Source organism: Protopterus annectens, chromosome 4.part0 (genome assembly GCF_019279795.1).
Source record: "Protopterus annectens isolate FY-2018-M chromosome 4.part0, PAN1.0, whole genome shotgun sequence".
Taxonomy (NCBI): Eukaryota; Metazoa; Chordata; order Ceratodontiformes; family Protopteridae; genus Protopterus; species Protopterus annectens.
Genome location: NC_056733.1, coordinates 1853792689 through 1853813862, shown reverse-complemented (window position 1 = coordinate 1853813862; position 21174 = coordinate 1853792689). Strand labels below are relative to the sequence as shown.

Here is a 21174-nt window from a genome sequence, read left to right as displayed (position 1 = left end):
TCTACTGGTAGCTGAAGGGATAGAAGGTGTGTCTGAGGTATTTTGTTGTTTCCTGGGTATCTGTATTGAGCTGGTCATTCCATTAGCTATGAACAAGCAGGAAGGGCCAGGTAAGGTGCTGAGATTTTTGGACATTGGGGTGGATTCTAGCAAAGGATTGTTTAGGTTACCAGATGACAAATTCAGTAAGTTGAGGGAGAAGACTGAGGCATAGATAGGAGCAGACAAGGTTAGGGAGAGATAGACAATGGAACTTTTGGACTTGTTGACCTTCAAGTGTAGAGTTGGATAAGACATTTTGCAGGTGATTAACTAACATGAAGAAGAATCACAGGGTTAGGGTAAGAAGGATGGATAAGGAGGACGTGAGAGTATGGAAAGTTCCTTTGGAGATGTCCAGTGGCATAAGGATGTGGCAAGAAGACTGAGTATCATTGGTGGATCTGTAGCTGAATCGATATGCTTGAAAAATTTCAAATAAAGTGATTTACAGCCAGTTGTATGGTCAGTGAAGCTAGCATTAAGCTGTTGGAGGTGATGCCAATCTGAGCTGGTCTGCTCCTGAGCAATTGTTATTGAGGGAGTTGGTTTTATAGTGTCTGAACATCAGTTTCTTTTGGTCTGCAAAATATTTAACTGGCAAGCTAAAAATAGTTGATTACAGTTTATCTATGTTTCAGTTTCCCACATTTTGGGTGGTCATGATGAAGATCCCAGAGGAGGTTTGGAAAATGGAAATCTCTTGTTGGTTGGCTTGTTCAGCAACCATGGGCTAGTTCAGTGAAGGAAGAAGATATTGCAGAATGAAGAGATGTTCTTGCCTTTGTTAGTGGGTTGTTGGTGAGGAGCAGATGTTGGTCTTCTCAGCTGCTGGCTATGTACTTGGTTCAGAGCTGGCAGTTTGGTGTTAGGATGGTTAGGGTCCATTTATCAGCTGTGGAAGTGGAGGCTAAGTTTACTCGGGTAATCGATTGGACTAGGCATTGGCTAGTGGTCAGAATGCTTAAAGGTTGGGAATGGTTGAGGGGCTTAGCTGTGAACAAGTGGTTGCCAACTGGTAGGCAGTTATTGAGGTTGGTAATGAAAGGACTTTATGTGGTAGTAGCATCAATCGAAGGGTTTATATTATGGAAAATATTGTCTATAATTTTGTATGGTGTGGCATTTATAGAGAGTGATCTGATAGATTAGTTAAAGTGGGCTGATATACAGTTGTTAGATGAGGTGGTATTAGTTTGGGTGGATGGTGTTTGACTGATTAGATGGGGAAACGTCAGCATGCACTGCTGTCTTGGGAGAAGGAAGGATTGTTGTACGCTGTGCATTGAGGTAAGGTATGCTGTATATTGACCAGGTGTGAGTGAAAGGTTTCATCATAGGTTGGAAGTTAAATTTTCCATTATTCAATTTGATTTTTAAAAAAAAAAAAGGTTTATAGTAGCAAAGGGGTAGAGGATGGGAGGTACTCTAACCATTCATTTCAGATGGGTAGGACATTAGACTTAACTTATGAATGCAAGTCTATTGATCTTATTAAAAGGACAGGTAGGTCAGTTTTCTTTGCTTATAGCATCTATATGAGATAACTGATGCTTTTCTTAAGTTCTAATTGCTTCTAGTTTATGTTATATATTAAGTAAATGGTTGTCTACTTTGAGTGTTAATTTCTTGTTTTGTTTCTCATGGAGGCATTTATTGCTAACTGTAGGGTGGTGAATGCTTACAGCAGTGAGACTTTGTGGTTGTTTTTTTGGTCTTGATCCAAGCAGACAGCAAGTTGTTTGGAAGGGTTTGAGAGGAATGCATTGAAAGCAGTTGGAGAAGGCTGTGGATGTTTTCAGGTTACTGCTGAATTCAGGGCCATGTTACAAATCTCTGTGTTTCCTCATACTTTACTTGGATAGAAGGAAGTTCCTCTGTTAACCTGTGCGAGAGGGGAGCTTTGAGCAGACTATCTGTCCCTGGAGGAGTGGTTTCAGCCCAGAAATTAGTAGTTTATTGGCCATTTTGGGCTAATTTCTATCTCTTTCATTTTCCTGCTATAAAAATGCATTTGCCCAGTTTTACGCACCAGGCAGCACCGGTTAGCTAGGGTATAACTATTCCCAGCTCCACAAAGTCTCCTCTTCAATTTTTCCCTTGGAACTAAACAAACTTTCAACTTAAGCACTCAAGCCTTTCATTTCTTAGCCCGGCACTTGCTCAAACTGCAGAACAAGTACAAATATGACTCTGTCATTGTCCATGTTGGTGTGAATGACCTGAGTCATACCTACCTAGACTACATGAAAAGAGACATGGAAGAGCTCTCTGATCATGTATCTCAGGCCAGTATGACCCTGACCCTGAGTAGCATCCTGCCTTCACCAAGAAGGACACCACAATTGGCTATGTTTCTGGTGTCATTCAAAGGGGATCCAGTGACTGTCCACCTGGGATGACATGCTCAACAAGCCACGCTGCTTCGCTAGAGACGGCTTGCACCTGTCACCCTTAGGCTTTCAAATACTGGCCAAGGCTCTTGCCAACCCCATAGTGCCTTTTTTAGCCAAGGCTGAAAAGACAAACCCACCACAGTAAATAGCACAAGTAACAAAACACTAAGGGTAATGCTGCTTAGTGCCAGAAGTCTAAACCTGAAAATGCACACACTCGAGGCGCTCCTCAGTATGGAGAAAATAGATATATGTGCAGTAACAGAAACCTGGTTTAAGGCTCCAGAGAGCACCCCAGCACTACCAGGCTACAACTCATACCATACATTTCGGCCACAGAACCCAAACCAAAATACAAAAGGCAGGGGCATATCCATATTCATCAAGGATACCCACACCTCCAGGTTAGTGGCACAGCACGATGCTTCAGAGATCATCCATGTGCAATTAACAATGGGCAAAACTGCAATTTAAATTGTAGCTTGCGACAGATCACCCACCATGTCCCAGGGCCCCCATTCCACATTTCTGGAAACACTGGGAAACATAAAGGTCCTACCAAACACCCTAATATTGGGTGATTTCAATTACCCAAACATTAACTGGGAGAACTACTTAAGTACTAACTCCCTTGCCCAAAATTTCCTAGAATTTATAAACTCAAACACCCTGGATCAACTGGTCAACACTCCCACCAGAGGTGATGACATATTAGACCTGGTCTTCACCAACATGGGCGACTGGTGTTCCACACCGGAGGTCAACCCCTCACTGGTTAGATCTGACCATAAACAAATCAGTTTGGATATCCACATTCCGCCCCCACCCCCGGACAAGGAAACCACCTAGAAAAACTTTTCAAATGCAAACTTCACTTTACTTAAGAACAAGGTGGAAAGTTTCAAAGGCTACATGCTAAAGGATAATGCTGACCAAGCTGCAAAATCCTTTAGTAATGCATTCTACAGGCACCTGCAAGAATGCATGGATCATGCTATCCCAAGCAAATCCAAGACTCACTCCTCCAAGAAAAGGAAACCAGTCTGGTGGACCCCTGTCATAAACAAGCTATACAATAGAAGGAGGAAAGTAGTACAGAAAAGAGTAAAATCCCAAAAAGGGAAGACATCCCTGATCAGTATTAGCAAGAAACTATGATCCCTCATAAAATCATCCAAGGCGAGCTTCAAAAGAAAAATTGCCAAGGACTCCAAAGACAACCACAAGGCATTCTTTAGTTATGTTAAGAATCTAAGTGGCAATGCTCAGATCTGCTCAGAGTTAGTGCAGAATGGCACAAAATACACTGAACCGATCAATATTACCAACATCCTGGTAGACAGGTTCAGTGCAAACATCACCCCCCTCTCACCCCCAAAAGGGACCATAACCATACCAGAAGAATGTAGAGCCCCTGAAATCACAGACACTCAGGTTAAAACAGCCCTCTCTAAAGCCAAAAACACTGCATCAATGGGACCGGACAGTGTCCTAGGCTGCATCCTACACAAGCTCAAAGACAAACTAACCCCTCACCTAAACACACTGTTCAAACTCAGCCTCTCCACAGGCTACATACCCATAGAGTGGTGCACAGCAATGGTTATTCCACTCCACAAAGGTGGAGTCAACAGACCCCGGGAACTATCGCCTTATAAGCCTGACTAGCTTGGTCTGCAAGGCTATGGAGCGCATAATCATGGAACTTATTAACAGAGACAATGGGAACCTCCAAACACTGGACCCTACCCAGTTAGGCTTTTTTAAGGGCAGATCATGCCTCCTAAACCTTGTGGACTTCTTTGAGACAGTTACCAAGGCTATAGATGAGGGAAAGGTGGTACACACAGACTACCTAGACCTCGCAAAGGCCTTCAAGACCATTCCCCATTCTGGCATTATAGACAAGCTCACCAGCCTGAACATAAACCCCAATGTCACAAGATGGGTTGCCAACTGGCTCACAGACAGAACCCACATGGTGAGAGTTTCCGGAGCTAGGTCCGACTCTAAACCAGTTACAAGTGGCATTGCCCAGGGCTCAGTCCTAGGACCCCTCCTGTTCGGCATATACTTCTCAGAGGTACAGGCAAGCACAGGAGGACTATGGCTGACCAAGTTCACAGATTAATGCAAATTTGGGGCTATAATTGACTCTCCGGCTGACACAGACATGCTCCAAAAGGGTCTCACTGAGACAGATACCTGGTATCAAAATCATGACCTCAAGCTAAATGCCAAAAAGTGCATAGTCATACCCTTTGGAAAAAACAAAGTACCCACAAACTACCACATAGGTGGCAGTCCCCTAAATATGGAAAACATAATAAGGGATCTGGGGAACCAAGTAGATAGTAATTTCTCCTTTGATAATCACATTGCCAAAGTGGTTAGAAAATCCTTCTATGTGGCCCACCTAATCATAAAAGAGTTTGCATCCAGATCAAAAGAGGTCATTGTGCCCCTCTACTCATCACTCATCAGACCTATCATAGAGTACAACGCCCCATTTGGGATGTACCTTACAAGACACCTGAAACAGCTGGAAAGACCACAGAAGTACCTCACCAAGAGGATCACTGGCCTCAAACAGATACCCTATGCAGCTCGACTGAAGAAACTCCAGCTGTACTCGTTTGCTTACCGCCTCCTCAGAGGTGATCTCTGCCTGACATACAAGGCCATGTCCAACCCAGACTTGATGGACATGCTCCATAGGTTCATAGGTTCATGCTCCACCTAAAGAAAACCTTATCCCCTCGAGCCACATGCTCTAGGGATCTAAACCTCACCACAACAATAAATAGGATGTTCTGGAGGGATAGATTCCTGTCCCAGAGACCTCCCATGCTTTGGAACAAGATTCCAATCTACATTAGGCAGAGCTCCTTGCTAACACTCTTCAAGAGAAACCTTGACGACTGGATGGGAAACAGAAAGTTTACCCCGCGGATCACTTCAGTGACTCTGCTGGACAGAGGCACAGGGAACTAATCTAAGGGGTGGCAAAAGCCAACACATTCTGGCTAGGCTTATAAATGCCTTTGGGCAGATAGCCTAGTACCTACCCATGAATCTATGAACCTATGAGTTTATTATAGTGCACCAGAGTGGGAATGATTTAGGGGATATTCTAAAATGGAAACTTTTGGCTCAGAATTTGAGGAATTTAGCAATGGTGAAACAGTTTTCCAGGTGTTATCATGTGTGGTATTCCATTATAACCAGACTGGTGAGAAGAGGGACTGTTAAAGCATTAGCTGTACAGACTTACAGACATTTCATAAATCACAGAGACACAAGGGTGGCAGTTTCAGTTGTGGAGTAGGTTATGGAACACTGGAGCCTTGGTGACATTGTCTGCTGTTGAGAAGCTGATGTGAAAATTAGTGAAGTTGGGTTGGCTCTTTTAAATTTATAGATAACCCTTTTGGTGTGGGAGATTGTAAACAGTTTAGATGAATAGTGGAGTGGCCAGGAAAGGAACTGGTGGAACAGGCTGTGGTTTCGCAGCTTGGTATGTGGTCGAGGACAATGTCCTCTGAGTTTGTGGTTGCCATTTCCCATTTATCTTCCCTGGTGTTCAATTAAAGGAGTAGGACTGAGTGGATTTGTTAACACTGCTCAAAGGATTTAATGTTAGTGGGTGGTTTAAGGTTTGCTGCAAACTGGCTGTTTTGATTTTAGGTGAGCAGAATTCTGGACAAAGCTATAAATAATGGGTGGGGGCAAAGACTGAAAAGTTTGGAAAACTTTTTAAACATTTCTTTTACAAACTTAGAAAGTTGATAACAGATTTTACATTAGCACAAATTTTATGAAGGATAAGAAGTATGAAACTCATATGTTTGCTATTATCTTCTGACTTCAGTCCACAATGATTTGCAAATAATTTGCCAGAAAACCACAATTTTATGAGGAACAGACCAAAAATATGAGACAAACATCAGGACATTCTGCAAAAATCTGAATATTTGTGAAGTATGGTGAGCAGTACAACACTCGTCCTCTGAATTTGCATTGCTAAAATGAGCTTTGGTGCACATCTGTTGCTGTAGTACTGTGTTTTTTGTTTGCTATGAATTGTAGTTTGTATAAACTGCTTGAATTACAATAAAGTTGATTGATCTGCAATTTTAGTCTGGTTGCTTGTGAGTTCTTTTGGGCTCACAGACAATATATATATATATATATATATATATATATATATATATATATATATATATATATATAGACGTGTATATATATATATATATATATATATATATATATACACACACACATAAATATATCAAATATGGGTATATATACATACATAAATATATCAAATATGTGTATATATATATATATATATATATATATATATATATATATATATATATATAGATATATATATATATGTATACACACACACACACACACACACACACACACACACACACATACAGACATACACACACACACACACACACACACACACACACATACATGTGTACCTATGTTTTAACCAACTTAAGAGTATTGATCCATATGGACCTACTGTCTCAGGCTAGGTGTTCACAGAACACCAGAAAGAAAAGAAACAACAATCACCCATTGAAAAACATAAAGAAAAGAAGTCAAGATGAAGTTACAGTGTAACAAAATTATATTAGTAAACTTGGAATGGAAAGGGTGAGACGGAAGGAAGGGATAGAATAAATAATGGGAGTGGAATAGAAGGGCAATAAGAGAAGAGGTAATACAAATATGAGAGGTAGCTCAATGTACTAACAAAAAAAATAATTACAGCACTTGGGGTTTAAAAAGTGGAGAAGAGCAGATAAAACAAGTAGACATAAAGAAATGCTACCTTATTTAAGGTTATCTTGTTAGATATGTTGGATATGAAGCAATGGAATTTGGCCTTTTTATCAAGTGATCCTTAACAGATTTTCCAAAGTTGAAATAATTGTCAGAATTGTTTTTAGTTTAGGCAGTTGAAATCACCATACTTTGTACCCAGGACTGTAAAGCTATGGTTACAGCATATTTTACGAGGGTAAATAAAGAGTGGGAGCTTGAACTAGTTGGGATTGTAGATTGTAGATCTTTTTTATAGTCAATCTGCTGGACAAGCAGGCAAAAGTATTTTTATTAAGAAAAATTAAAACTGTAGAGATGAGGAACTTTTTCTTGGATGGGGAGCCAATTAGCCTTTTATAGAAAAGAAAGGTGGTATATCTGTTGTCATAGTTTATAGAACTGCATATTTTTTTCTTTGAGGTTGAAGCAAATAATAAGAAAGCTGTATTCTAAATTGCGAAAGCACCTTTTCATGTGGCATTTCTGTCAGGTGGGGATAACAATTACGATATTTTTCCAAGCCCACAGTAGAGTTTGATATTTTTCTGCTTTGGGTTTGCAGACATGAAGTTGAAAGTTGAGGTTATTGTCAAGGCACAAGCCCAGGTATTTGAAAAAGTTAATGTTTTCAAGGGGGATATTATGGCTTAATTTCATTTTTTAAGTTATGGGGATAGACTTTCATTTTTGTGCAGTGACTAACTTTTTTTTTTTTTTGGTTCAGGAGCAGTTGATATGAGTTGAGCCATTCAGTAAGGGAAAACAGATCTTGTTGGAGCAATGTTTGAATGCTCATACAGGAAAAGCCTGTCCCAGAGATGACCATGTCATCTACACACATTAGGATTAAGAGAGTGAGGCTGTGTAATGGCAGTTTGTTGATTCACATGCAAAATAACAGGGAGAAAGGACACAGCATTGAAACACACCTTTAAGATGTGGAGCTTCAGATGTACAGGTGGTACCTAGTTTCATCCAGAAAGATCTAGTATACAGTTGGGAACTTGGTTGAAGGTTTTCGTATAAGTGAGCCACTTGAAAAATTTGACAGGTCAAGGAACACACCTCCACCAAAGGTTTGAGAACAATGACTAAAGCCTTATTTAGTTCATATATAGTTCATATAGAGAAAGTCAGAGGAAGGGCTCTTAGCTAACTAATCTGTGATATATAACATTAAGTATCCTGTTTTTTGCTTATTTCTGAGTTACTTATAGCACTTTTATTTTACTCACTGTGTGTGAGGTATTAAATAGAATTTTCTACAATTGTTAAGCATCTGGCTTGGTTTGTTTGTTCTGATTTCCTGATAGGAGTGTATCATATAACTTGTTTGCATTTAAAAGCATTCTCTAGAGTCTCCTTGATCCTTTATCTGTTTAAACATTTCTGCAGTTTTTTCTACCTAAGTAGTATGGGTACTAAATTTGATCTGGGACACTCCTCCCAGTCTAGTGTCATTACCACAGTCTACCTATTCCAGGGAGAACATTTGAGAAGGCTAACCCAGTTAGCTTCTGCTCCTCCTTTCCTCTTTCCACTTTACAAAAATAAAAATAAAAAATTAAAAAAAAAATAAAAAATATTTTCTAAGCTTGTTTCCTGCCTTTCCTATAAGTTGTCTAGTCCAGATACAGATTTGCTGTATCCAGGACTGTTTGTAAGCTTCTGAACCCCCAATCCTTTCTGTGTTGGAGGGAAGCCTTCTAGCTTAATTTTCTTTCTTAGAACTAGCCAGTTTTCTAGTTTCAGCACTCAAATCTGTTTCTTTGAGCTCAGCACTTGTTCAGAACTCATTGTAAGCACTAAATAAGTTACAAATTACTACAGCACTCAACTTTCCTCACCTGTCTAGAGGAAAACAGTTTTTAGTAATTAATGAATAAGCACCTATCCAGGCATGTCTAATGGTCAGCTCCCAGTGTTTTCTGCTGTCTAGCTGATGAATCTGGGCTTCTTGTGGTAATGCAGCCTAAAGTACACAGACAACCCTCTCCTCCTACCACCCAACACTACAAAATGTGAGAGATGCACTTGTATAGCCAAACTGGAAGCAAAGCTCTCTTCACTCAAGACTAGACTAGACAGTCAAGAGGAGAAGGTAAACACTTGCACCACACCACACTCATCACATAGTCCCTCAAAACTTACACCACCAAAACACACACATAGAAACACAAAACACACACCTACATTCGCGGAGGCTCTCAAAAAATATCTACAAAAGTAACAGGGACCTCCAAAGCAGAAACGCAAGCGACCTCCACCCCCCCAACACAACACAAATGACACATAGCCCACAAACTCACTGTGCCACTCAACCATAGCCCATAAGGCATAACAACGTACCCAACACTCTAGTCATAGGTGACTCTAAAGTCAGGCTAAAGTCAAAGATGTTACACTCACCAGGCTAAACAAGGAGAACGTTACTGTCAGCTGCCAGGATCCGCCACATAACGCATGCACTCAGGTCACTCCACAGCAAGTACAAATATGACTCTGTCATTGTCCATGTTGGTGTGAATGACCTGAGATGTACCTCCCTGGACAACATGAAAAGTGACATGGAGGAGCTTTCTGATCTTGTAGCCCAGGCAGGTATGAACCTAGCCCTGAGTAGCATCCTGCCATCACACAGAATGATACCACAGTACAAGGACAAAATGATTGACTTCAACAATTGACTAAGCTTCTGGTGTCATTCTAAGGGGATCCAGTATCTGTCTGCCTGAGATGATATGATCGACAAACCACTATGCTTTGCCAGAGATGGCCTGCACCTGTCACCCTTGGGATTCCGGATACTGGCTAAGGCTCTTGCCACCCCTATAGTGCCTTTTTTAGGCAAGATTCAAATGACAAATTCACCACTGTAACAGGTACAAGCAAGCAAAATCTGAGGGTAATGCTACTTAATGCTAGAAGTCTAAACCTCAAAATGCACTCACTTAAGGCACTCCTTAAAATGGAGAACATCAACATCTGTGCAGTGACAGAGACCTGGTTCAAGGCTCCAGAGAGCACCCCTGCATTACCAGGCTATAATTCATAACACACCTTTCGGCCACCTAACCTGGACCGAAGCACTAAAGGTGGAGGCGTGTCCATATTCATTAAGGATATCTACACCTCCAGGCTAGTTGCTCAGCATAATGCATCTGAGATTATCCAAGTGCAACTAACTCTGGGCAAGACCACAATGCAAATTGTAGCTTGCTACAGATCCTCCGCCATGCCCCAGGATTCCCACTCCTCATTTCTTGATACACTGGAAAATATTATTGTACAACCTAATGCCCTAATAATGGGCGATTTCAACTACCCCACCATTAACTGGGAAAACTACTTATATACCAACTCTTGAGCTCAACATTTTCTGCAATTCATAAATTCCAATGCCTTGGATCAACTTATCCACACCCCCACCAGGGGCAGCAATATCCTAGAACTGGTCATTACCAACATGGGTAACCGGTGTTCAACACCAGAGGTCAATTCCTTGTTGGTCAGATCAGACCACAATAAAATCACCCTAGATATCTACATCCCACCCCCACCCCTCATTAGGGAAACCACCGTAAAAAATTTCTCCAAAGCCAACTTCATGCTTCCTATGACAGAAGTGGCAAACTTCATGACACCCATGCTGATGGACAACAGAGGTACGACTGCTGAATCCTATACAATTGCAATTTACAAGCACTTACACAAGTGCATGGATCGTGCAATCCCTAACAGAACCAAGATGCTATCCTCCAAAAAAAGGAAGCCAATCTGGTGGTCCCCTGCTATAAACAAATTCTACAACAGAAGAAAGAAACTGTTACAAAAAAGAGTAAAATCCCATGATTGGAGGAACTCCGTTGTCAGCCTCAGTAAGAAGCTGAGATCCCTCATAAAATCCTCCAAAGCTAGTTATGAAAACAAAATTGCCACTGATTCTAAAGACAACCACAAAGCATTCTATAAATATGTCAAGAATCTCAATGGCAACACTCAGATCTGCTCAGAGTTACAGCACAATGGCACTAAATATACAGAACCAACTGATATTGCCAACATCCTGGGAGATAGGTTCAGTGCTAACTTTACCCCTCTCTTATCCCCTAAAGGGCACATCTCTATATTGGACGAATGCAAAGTACCTGTAATCATGGCTGCACAAGTAAAAAAACACACTCTCCAAAGCCAAGAACACAGCATTCATGGGACCTGACAACATCCCAGGCTGCATTCTACATGAACTACAGAATGAACTGGCACCCCACCTAATTACCATGTTCAATCATAGCCTCACCTCAGGCTTTGTGCTGACTGAATGGAGCACAGCAATGGTTATCCCACTCCACAAAGGGGGAGCTACCATGGACCCCGGGAACTACCACCCCATAAGCCTGACTAGCCTGGTCTGCAAGGCTATGGAGCGTATCATCATGGAACTTATAAACAATGACATTGTTAATCTCCAAACTCTGGACCCTATCCAGTTCAGGTTTGTAAAAGGCAGATCATGTCTCCTAAACCTGATAAACTTCTTTGAAGTGGTCAACAAAGCTGTAGATGAGGGTAAGGTGGTTCGCACAGCCTATCTAGATCTCGCCAAGGCTTTCAACACCATCCCCCACTCTGGAATTATAGACAAACTCACTAAACTAGGTATAAATCCCTATGTCACAAGATGGGTTGCCAACTGGCTCACTGACAGAACTCACACTGTGAAAGTAGCAGACTCTAAATCCAACTTCAGACCAGTGACAAGTGGAGTACCACAGGGTTAAGTCCTAGGTCCTCTCCTGTTTGGTATCTACTTCTCTGAAGTACACGCTAACACAGAAGGTCTTTGGCTAACGGAGTTTGCAGATGACTGCAAACTAGGAGCCATAATCAAAACTCCAAAAGATGTGGAAATCCTACAAAAGGGCTTCACTGAGACAGATGCCTGGTGTCAAAGCCATGGCCTCAAGCTCAATGCCAAAAAGTGCATTGTCATCCCTTTTGGTAAAAACTCTGTACCCATGAACTACCACATAGGTGGTAATCTACTTAACACTGAAAGTGTGATAAGAGATCTTGGGACACAGGTGGACATTAGTCTCTCCTTTGATAATCACATCACCACAGTAGTCAGGAAATCATTCCACATGGCACACCTCATCACAAAAGGTTTCTCATCCAGGAAAAAAGAGGTAATTGTTGACCTCTACTCATCACTCATTAGACCCATTACAGAGTACAATGTCCCTTTTGGTATGTACCTCACAAGACATCTACAACAACTGGAAAGGCCACAGAAATACCTCACAAAGAGGATTACCGGCCTCAAACAGATGCCCTACTCAGACCATCTCACAAAACTTCAGCTTTACTCTGTCACATATCACCTACTCAGAGGCTATCTCTGGCTAACATACAAAGCTATGTCAAATCCAGAGCTTTCGGACATGCTCCACGTAAAAAAATCCCAATCCCTCCGAGCTACACGCTCTAGGGACCTAAACCTTGTCACCACAATAAACAGAACATGCCGGAGGGATAGATTCCTGTCCCAGAGACTTCCCATACTCTGGAACAAACTACCTATCTATATCAAACAAAGCTCCTCATTAGCACTCTTTAAGAAAAATCTTGATGATTGGCTGGGAGAGAGGAAATTCACCCAGGGGATCACTTCTGTGGTTCTGCTTGACAGGGGCACAGGAAAATAATTGTCTTGGGTGGCAAAAGCCAGGGTACCATTTGGCTAGGCTTATATAGGCCCTAGGGCCAATAGCCCAGTACTTACCTATGAACCTATATATGACAAAGGATGCATAATTCACACATTTCATGTACTGCATAAGACCTGTGCAGATCTAAAAAAAATTGTACATAAGTTAGTAAAATAATTTTCCTCTTTTTCATGCTTACCTTTTTAGCAATGCATAGTGTTCGTAACCCTTGTCTAGCATACCAGTCCAAGTGTTTCTGTGTTCTTGTTCGGATCTTTTTTAAGTTAAGCTCTTCCTCTTTGTTATCTAGCAAAAATGGTAAATTCAGTTAATACAGTTTTAAAGTGATATGGGGGCTAATGCAGGCTTGCAAAATTCATCACATGATGTGGTCTGAAAAATAAAGGAAAAAAAAACAGTAACACTTAACATTTGCTGAAAATAGAACCTGGTAAGATTTAATATTTTGAAACTGCACTATGTTTGGAATAATGTTTCTTAAAGGCATGGTCCTGTAATGTCAGCCAGCTACCACTTAGTGTGCAGCAGTAATTGATCTTTTCAGAAACACATCACTGGATTATCTTAAGTTTATGTCTTTTGGGCCTATATCACTAACTGACACAGCAATGATTCTGAAAAGACTGCCTCTCTTTCATACCTGCAACCAGCAGGAGTGTTCAGTACTTAAAGAACAAATAGTCCCAATTTACCAGTTAAAATGCACAGTCATGCTATCCAAGTTCCACGATAGTGCATCTTTAAGTACATGTAATAGAAAAAAATCTCAGATACAAAAAAATGCAAATTTCTGTTTATTTTACTTTTGTATCTGATTGATGCTTCAGGACCCAGTGTAAAGACATTCTTCATAGGGTCCCAGTTCCATAATAATGTTAAGTGTGCAGTGTGGAGAGATGTAAAGACCTAGGCGATAGAGTAAACAGAGGAATGAGGGAGATGAAAGTGTGACAGTAGATAGAAAGGAGTAATGCAAAGAGTATATCAAATGCTGAAGGACATAAGTAGTAGTGCAGGCTACGAAGACACACATAGACTGCAGCAGGTAAGGCATACCTCCAAACTGTCCTTGATTCTGTAAAACACTCTGATTTTGCCTCATATTTTTGCCCTGTCCCTCATAAAATTTTTCATTTTCCTAGTAAATCATTGAGGATTATAGCGAGTCGATAATATCAAACATTAGAGCTTCATCCTTCTTACTCTACAGAAAATGAACACTCAATCTATTAACTTATTTAAAGTAATTTGAGTAAAATTTAATCATTTTCCCCTGATTTGAGCCTTTGTCCTCCTATTATTTTTGGTTTTGCCCAGAATTCTTCACTTTCTTATGTAGTTGCTTTGTTATATCTTGGCTGTTTGTGGTGCTAAATCTCATAACAAGTAACACAGAAAATTATGAATTTCTCAGCTGTTTCTTACTATCCTGTTCAAGAAAATAGTGCAGGTTCCTAGAAGACTATAAAAATGCACACTATCCTCAATCCCACAGAGGCTCACGTGTATGTCTATGTGTGTTGTTGTTTGTTTGTCTGTGTGTGTCTGTGTGTGTGTGTGTGTGTGTGTGTGTGTGTGTGTGTGTGTGTGTCTGTGTGTCTGTGTGTGTGTGGTCTTCACACACACACACACACACACACACACACACACACACACACACACACACACACACATACATACATAGACTGCTGCAGCTGCAGAGACAAATGCACATATGCATGTGCACACAGAGAGACATGCACTCTTCCAGTGATACCACACCCTGATCCATGAGCCCCCAGTCCACACCAGAGACAGACAGACAGCATTCATCCAACAAACATGCACATGCAAACAATTACAGGTAGAGACCATCACGGAACCCAATCACACTGTCCTTGTAACTAAACACAAACGCAGGCACAAAAAATAGCTGATCTGCTTCACCTGTGCAGATTCTCCCATTGAAATGCTTACATTCACATGGCTAAATTACAACATGCAGCTACATATTTTCTGCACTGCACAGATTTTACTAAATACTGTGAGAAGAAAGAGCAACACCATTAAGTGTGGCAGCATGCTCTGTCAGAGTTACTACTAGTCTATGTGGTGTGGACATTGGGAGGATGGGTTTTAGAAAGATAAAATAGAATGCTGTAAGAATGGTTCTACTAGTCAGCCTTTAAAGTAGTATTTAAAGAGTCAAGTAGAGTAAAGCATAATATGGATACTATAAAGAGGAAACAAAGAGTTAAACTCAGTACTTCATTGGTGGTTTTTACTTAACATATATTGGCTGTAGTTGTAATCTTTACTGAGATTACATTTGTCGTGCATTGCGAATTTTTTTTTTACTTTGCATTTGCTTTGTACATTGTTCTTAGCTGCACATATTGCTATGTATGTGTGTTTATTTTATTCATCTGTTATAGTCTCTGCCATGGAAGGAGCTTAAATGACATGATAATTGAGATGTTCCAAGTGATTTTCAAGCAATTTCTGTTTATAGATTAGGAAATAGGAAAGCTAAAGTTAACGTTCATGAATATAGAGTGATGGAAATCATATAAAACACACTTTTTTGAGTTAATACATAGATGTTGAGTGTGGCTCTCATATCTCCATGTTCAGCTTCTATTACATGGGAGCAGGCAACATTTGTCTGCACAGCATTTTTCCCTAACAATGTCCTTTTTGGGAAATTGTACATATCAAAAGAGTTTCCTCAATTTTACTACATTATTTGCATCTCGGTGTGTCTTTCATTGTTATGTTTTTGTTTTCACTGACAAATATGTGACAGTCTACTTGCATTTTCAGTTTTTGATGTGTTCAACATTCTGTCCTTTACCGTATTTTCTCTTAGTAGTTATAATCATAAACGTTTCAGGAATTACTACTGGGTGTTTCAGTGTCTTCAGTCTTCCTCCTTAAGGGTCACACAAATTTATGTAATGGTGAATCCTGGCCACTGTTTAGCTGAACAATACAGGCTTTGGTAGGTGACAGTTTTAAATTAGGAGACTCATAAATATGTATAATAACGCCAAGTTGCTTCTTGGAATATTCCCTTTTCTCCAAGGTAAGGTGATCTTGGAGTTAAACACTTTAAATAGAATAGCAGCAGTTAACATTCATTGTTATCCTTTACTGGCACTGTTTTGTATTTTCGCATACTTCTGGATCACATAATTGTGGGTCTCATAATTACAGCAGAGAACCATCATTGTATAATTAAGCAATACATAAAGATGCGGACTGGTTAACTGCCCATGTATTTATGGTGGTGAGATTTAACCCGGAAATTGAAGTCTAAGGAGTTTAACGTTGACACTGCGTTTAAACAAATGATTACTCACTTCCCAACATTGTATATTGCAACTGAGCAATTTCATTTTTTTAAGTTATTTTAATGGAAATGTTTTAGTGCTTTACAAATTGTTCTTGGTTTTATATTTAGTACTGGAATTGTGCATAGCTTTCAAATTATTTACTCAGGGATCAAGAACAAATCGGGGGCAGTTTTTAACTGATATTATTAGTCATTTATAAACTATGACTAAAAGTTCTATTAAAATCATTTTTCTAAAGAATGCATCTATAAATGTAATGGATTATATTTTTTCATCCCATCCCTGCCTTGACCTCATTGTCTTGTCTCATAGTGAAGCAACAGAAGTTGAAACAAACTAAGATGAATAAAACAAAATCCATGTCAGCAGAACCAGCAGCAAAGAGTCCAATATTAAGTGGTTTATTAACATCCACTTTTTGTTCAAGAAAACTGAACTTCTTCAGACAAACATCAAACGGTAACAAATGTAAAAAAAAAATCCTTAAATACACAATTAACAAGACAAATAAAACAAAATATACGTCAGCAGAACCAGCAGCAAAGAGTCCAATATTAAGTGTTTTATTAACATCCACTTTTCGTTCAAGAAAACTGAACTTCTTCAGACAAACATCAAAAGGTAAGAAATGTAAAAAAAACCTCCTTAAATGCACAATTAACAACACATGGTACATTTGAATGGACCAACCAACTGGTTAAAACTCGCTGACATCAATATGTGGGAAAAAGCTGATCTCAAAGCTTCTTAAAGAGCTACTACATACAAAAGTCAGATCTTTACAGATTTGTTTTGAAGTCAAACAGCTGACCAAAATAAAATAAAATAAAATAAAATAAAATAAAATTGATAATTTTTTATTTTATTTTGGTCAGTTGTTTGACTTCAAAACAAATCTGTAAAGATCTGACTTTTGTATGTAGTAGGCTGGTAATTTGGGGGTTAAGGAGTACACAGAGCACTTTAAGATTAGGGATTGAGAAGGTGGTTTTAAATTTAGGGAGTGGGAAGAGTGTTCAGGATTAAGCAGCAATTTGGCAATTTAGGTTTATGGAGGGGCTTTGGAGTTTTAGTTTTAGGGAACAATCAGAAAGTTTTGGTTTAAGGAAGGGGAGTTGAGCTTTAGGGTTAGGGAGCAAGAAACTGGGTGTGAGTTTTAGGGTTAGAGTTAAAGTTCTGGTAGGGTTACACTGTTCAATAGGGCCAAGTGTTGGAATGGTTAAATAGTTAAGTAGGATTGAGCTAGTGGGAGTTAGAACACTTGGATTTTTGAGTAAGTGGCAGTAAACAAATAGACCTAAGTGAGACACTTAAGGCAAATGAAGGTATGCACCACAGTTAAGTTTCTACATTGCTACTAATAAGAGCTTATCCCATTTCTTTTTCATCAACATGTCACAAATTACTTTTTAGACTATATCACTCTGGTGGGCATGAATTTTCTAATGAAATCTATCTATCCAAATATTTATACATATATACATGAGTATGTCTATAACAAAATGTTTGAGCATTAGGACATACATGAAAGCCATCCAAATCACAATATTTAAATACACTAAATTTCAAATCACTCATATTCGATAAAAACAAAAACCTTTCTTTGAAGGGGAACAAGCCCACTGTGAACCCTCCACACCCCCTGCTAATTAAATATGCCTGCTCTGAGATTGTACTACAGTGGGGAAAGGGTAAATTTCCTGATCTCCACTGCACTATGATTTCATGCACTTAATCAACGTCAACATTTGAAAAGTTCAGTTTTGAACATTGCAGCCAACATTCAAGCACTTGACTTCTTGAGAGTTTGGGCATTTGAATGGAGCCCATATGTCCACATATCTACCTATCTCTCTCTCTCTCTATATATATATATATATATATATATATATATATATATATATATATATATATATATATATATATATATATATATATTTAGATTTTTTTTGGTTCTGGCATAAATTTAATTTTGGTGTGGCCGACCATTTTACTACTGACCCACCTTGGCCAACATACGCAGATGGTTGACAGGTGTGCAACATCAATAGACCCTGGTGTAGGTGGATATGCCCTTTCCCTAGGGATTATATGATGTCAGTGTTAGCATATATAAGTAGCAGTGGGGTGTGGGAGTACAGGGGGGGTTTCCCTCTGCAAAAAACACATTTTCTTTTGTTCCATGTTCCAAGGATTACACTCAGAGCATGCACTGTAGGGTGTCAACATGTTTTTATCTATATAAGTGTGTCAGTGTTAAGCACGTTGTTGTTTCTGTGTATTGACTACTTGTAGTAGATCCATATATAGACAGATAAACAGATATATTCTCTTATTGCACCTTCCTCCTTAAAAATATTCTGTTTGACATCTGAAATGATTTCAAAAGCAATGAAGCTTTATCTTAGTTACATCATTTTACCTTAAAAGTTAACAATTGTATATTATCTTTAATGTCAACAAAACTTACCTCTTTGTGGGTCTTCCAAAAGGTCCATGATGACAGAGTCGGCACCTTTTGTGTAAACAATGATCTCTTTGGTCAAGGGGTGTCTAACAATTACAGACATTCTCTTCCGTGTAGAGTCAAATCCTAAGGTGCACAAAAGTTCAAACGTCAAAGGGATATCTTGAGGAAGCTTAACAGTCACCTGCTCAGGGGTTCGTGACATTAGGACAAAACTGTATGCTCGCGCAGCATGGACAAGTGATGCTTCATCTGGACTTTCTGCTTCATAACAAAATTCGAGATCTTGCACTTGTTCTGAAACTCCTGGAAAAACGTCATCTTCACCAGCTGCATCTGGACTAAAATGAACTTTATGTTTCTTGTCATTTTTATCAGCAAATGAAAATTCTTTTTCTTCTGCAGAGATCGATGAGCTTTTGGACTCATTCTCATGAAATTCTACAGACTTCCAGCCTATTTGACTTTCTTTCTCAATAAAATCAGCATTACGATCAGACGGTGATTGAGGTGATATAGATGCTGGGCTCATTCTAGCAAATTTCAACTTTTGGAACAGATGTTGTAGCTTCTCAAGGGAATTCTTTGAAGGTTTCATGAAAGAGGGGAGTGTAACCTGAAAATGTTAAAACAGTTCTTACTTTTACGCCAAACATCTCAGTTTAGAATTTGTTGTTTGCTATTGTTACTAGAGTAGGACACATTAAAGAAATACTGAATGAAATATCTGTATATCAGGAAATACATGCATCCCATAGGTATGAGGTATCTGTCTTGCTGAAATTCCTGTGTAAATGCTACTCTAAATAAAAAGACACAGTTCAAGATGATATCCAGATACTGGTTTTAAAATGTCTTTTCTAGGGGCAAAACACACACACATACACACACGCACAATAATCATACAATGATCAGTTTCCCTTCCCTCTTCATATTACAAGCAGCTCTAACATTGATGATTTTGATGGGGATGATATTTAATCTTGCAATTTCTCAATTTTATAAATGCAAAATGTGAATAAGTATGCATTACTACAGGACTGGTCATTGCAATGATGTCCTGTTTCATTGTCCCCCTCACAATGATTCAGTTCCAAATTTTGTCTCCAGTTTAAGTAATACAATTACATCTGAAAGATTAACATAATATAAAATATGATGCATACACGTGCTTGCTATTTTATAAATGCAAGTCTACTTTTTGTAGGCCGATGACAGGGTAAGGGTAGAATAATAGGTATATATTAAAATTATACCATGCGATATTCAGATTGCACCCCTACAAAATACAACAGTACGAGTAATGTTTTGTCAGTTCCTAGAGATTGAGCAAAGCATTTGTTGCACAGAAATAGACAAAAAAAAAAAATCAACAGCCTACAGAGAGATCCCCTCTGTATTCTATAACTATTAATAACTTCTCAGTCACAACAGTGGCATAATGGAGAACTTGCTTTCACAAGAAACAGCTGTCTCATGAAAATAGCTATTCCTGTGTACTGAATGAAATAAATAAGCAAATAATGACTATATATATATATATATATATATATATATATATATATATATATAGGTTCATAGGTTCATACTAGGCTATCTGCCCGAGGGCATTTATAAGCCTAGCCCATAGTTTTGTGGCTTACGCCACCCCTTTAGTATGGGGAACTATACCCATTATTTTGCTGTGCCTCTGTCTAGCAGTGATACTGAGGTAATCCCTGGGGTATATCTGCGATCTCCCATCTATTGGTCAAGATTTCTCTTAAACAAGGCCAGCGAGGTGCTCTGCCTCACATATACCGGGATTTTGTTCCACAGCATAGGGAGTCTTTGGGTGATGAATCTATCCCTCCAGCACGTCCTATTAATAGCCGTGTCGAGGTTTAAGTCTCCCGCCCTTGTGGCTCTGATGGATCTAGATTTTTTGAGGTGAAGCATATTCATCAAATCTGGGTTTGACATGGCCTTGTATGTCAGGCAAAGGTCACCTCTGAGCAAGCGGTAAGCGACTGAATAGAGCTGGAGTTCTTTCAGTCGGGCAGCATAGGACAGATTTTTGAGACCCTTTATCCTTTTGGTGAGGAACTTTTGTGGCCTCTCCAGCTATATATATATATATATATATATATGTATGTCTGAGTGTGTGTACATATATATATATATATATATATATATATATATATATATTTATATACATATGTAAATATATCTCTCTCTCTCTGTGATATATACATATGTGTATATATATATATATATATATATATATATATATATAATCTATATATATGTACACATATACATGTGTTTATAAATACAAACACATATAAGATCCACCACATCCAAAAATTAAAACCCAGCAT

General features: G+C 39.1%; 1 protein-coding gene across 2 annotated transcripts in view; it reads right to left on the bottom strand.

Moving 5' to 3' along the window:
• The window catches only part of ATP10B (ATPase phospholipid transporting 10B (putative)), a 2370254-nt gene that overhangs the window by 299397 nt on the left and 2049683 nt on the right, over positions 1-21174 (bottom strand). For both annotated transcript variants that reach the window (XM_044069530.1, XM_044069528.1), the window contains 2 exons: positions 18818-19430; positions 13191-13297 (listed from right to left, as the gene is read on the bottom strand). In XM_044069530.1, coding sequence (XP_043925465.1) covers positions 13191-13297; positions 18818-19430 — 720 coding nt within the window. The remainder of the gene's footprint in view (positions 1-13190; positions 13298-18817; positions 19431-21174) is intronic.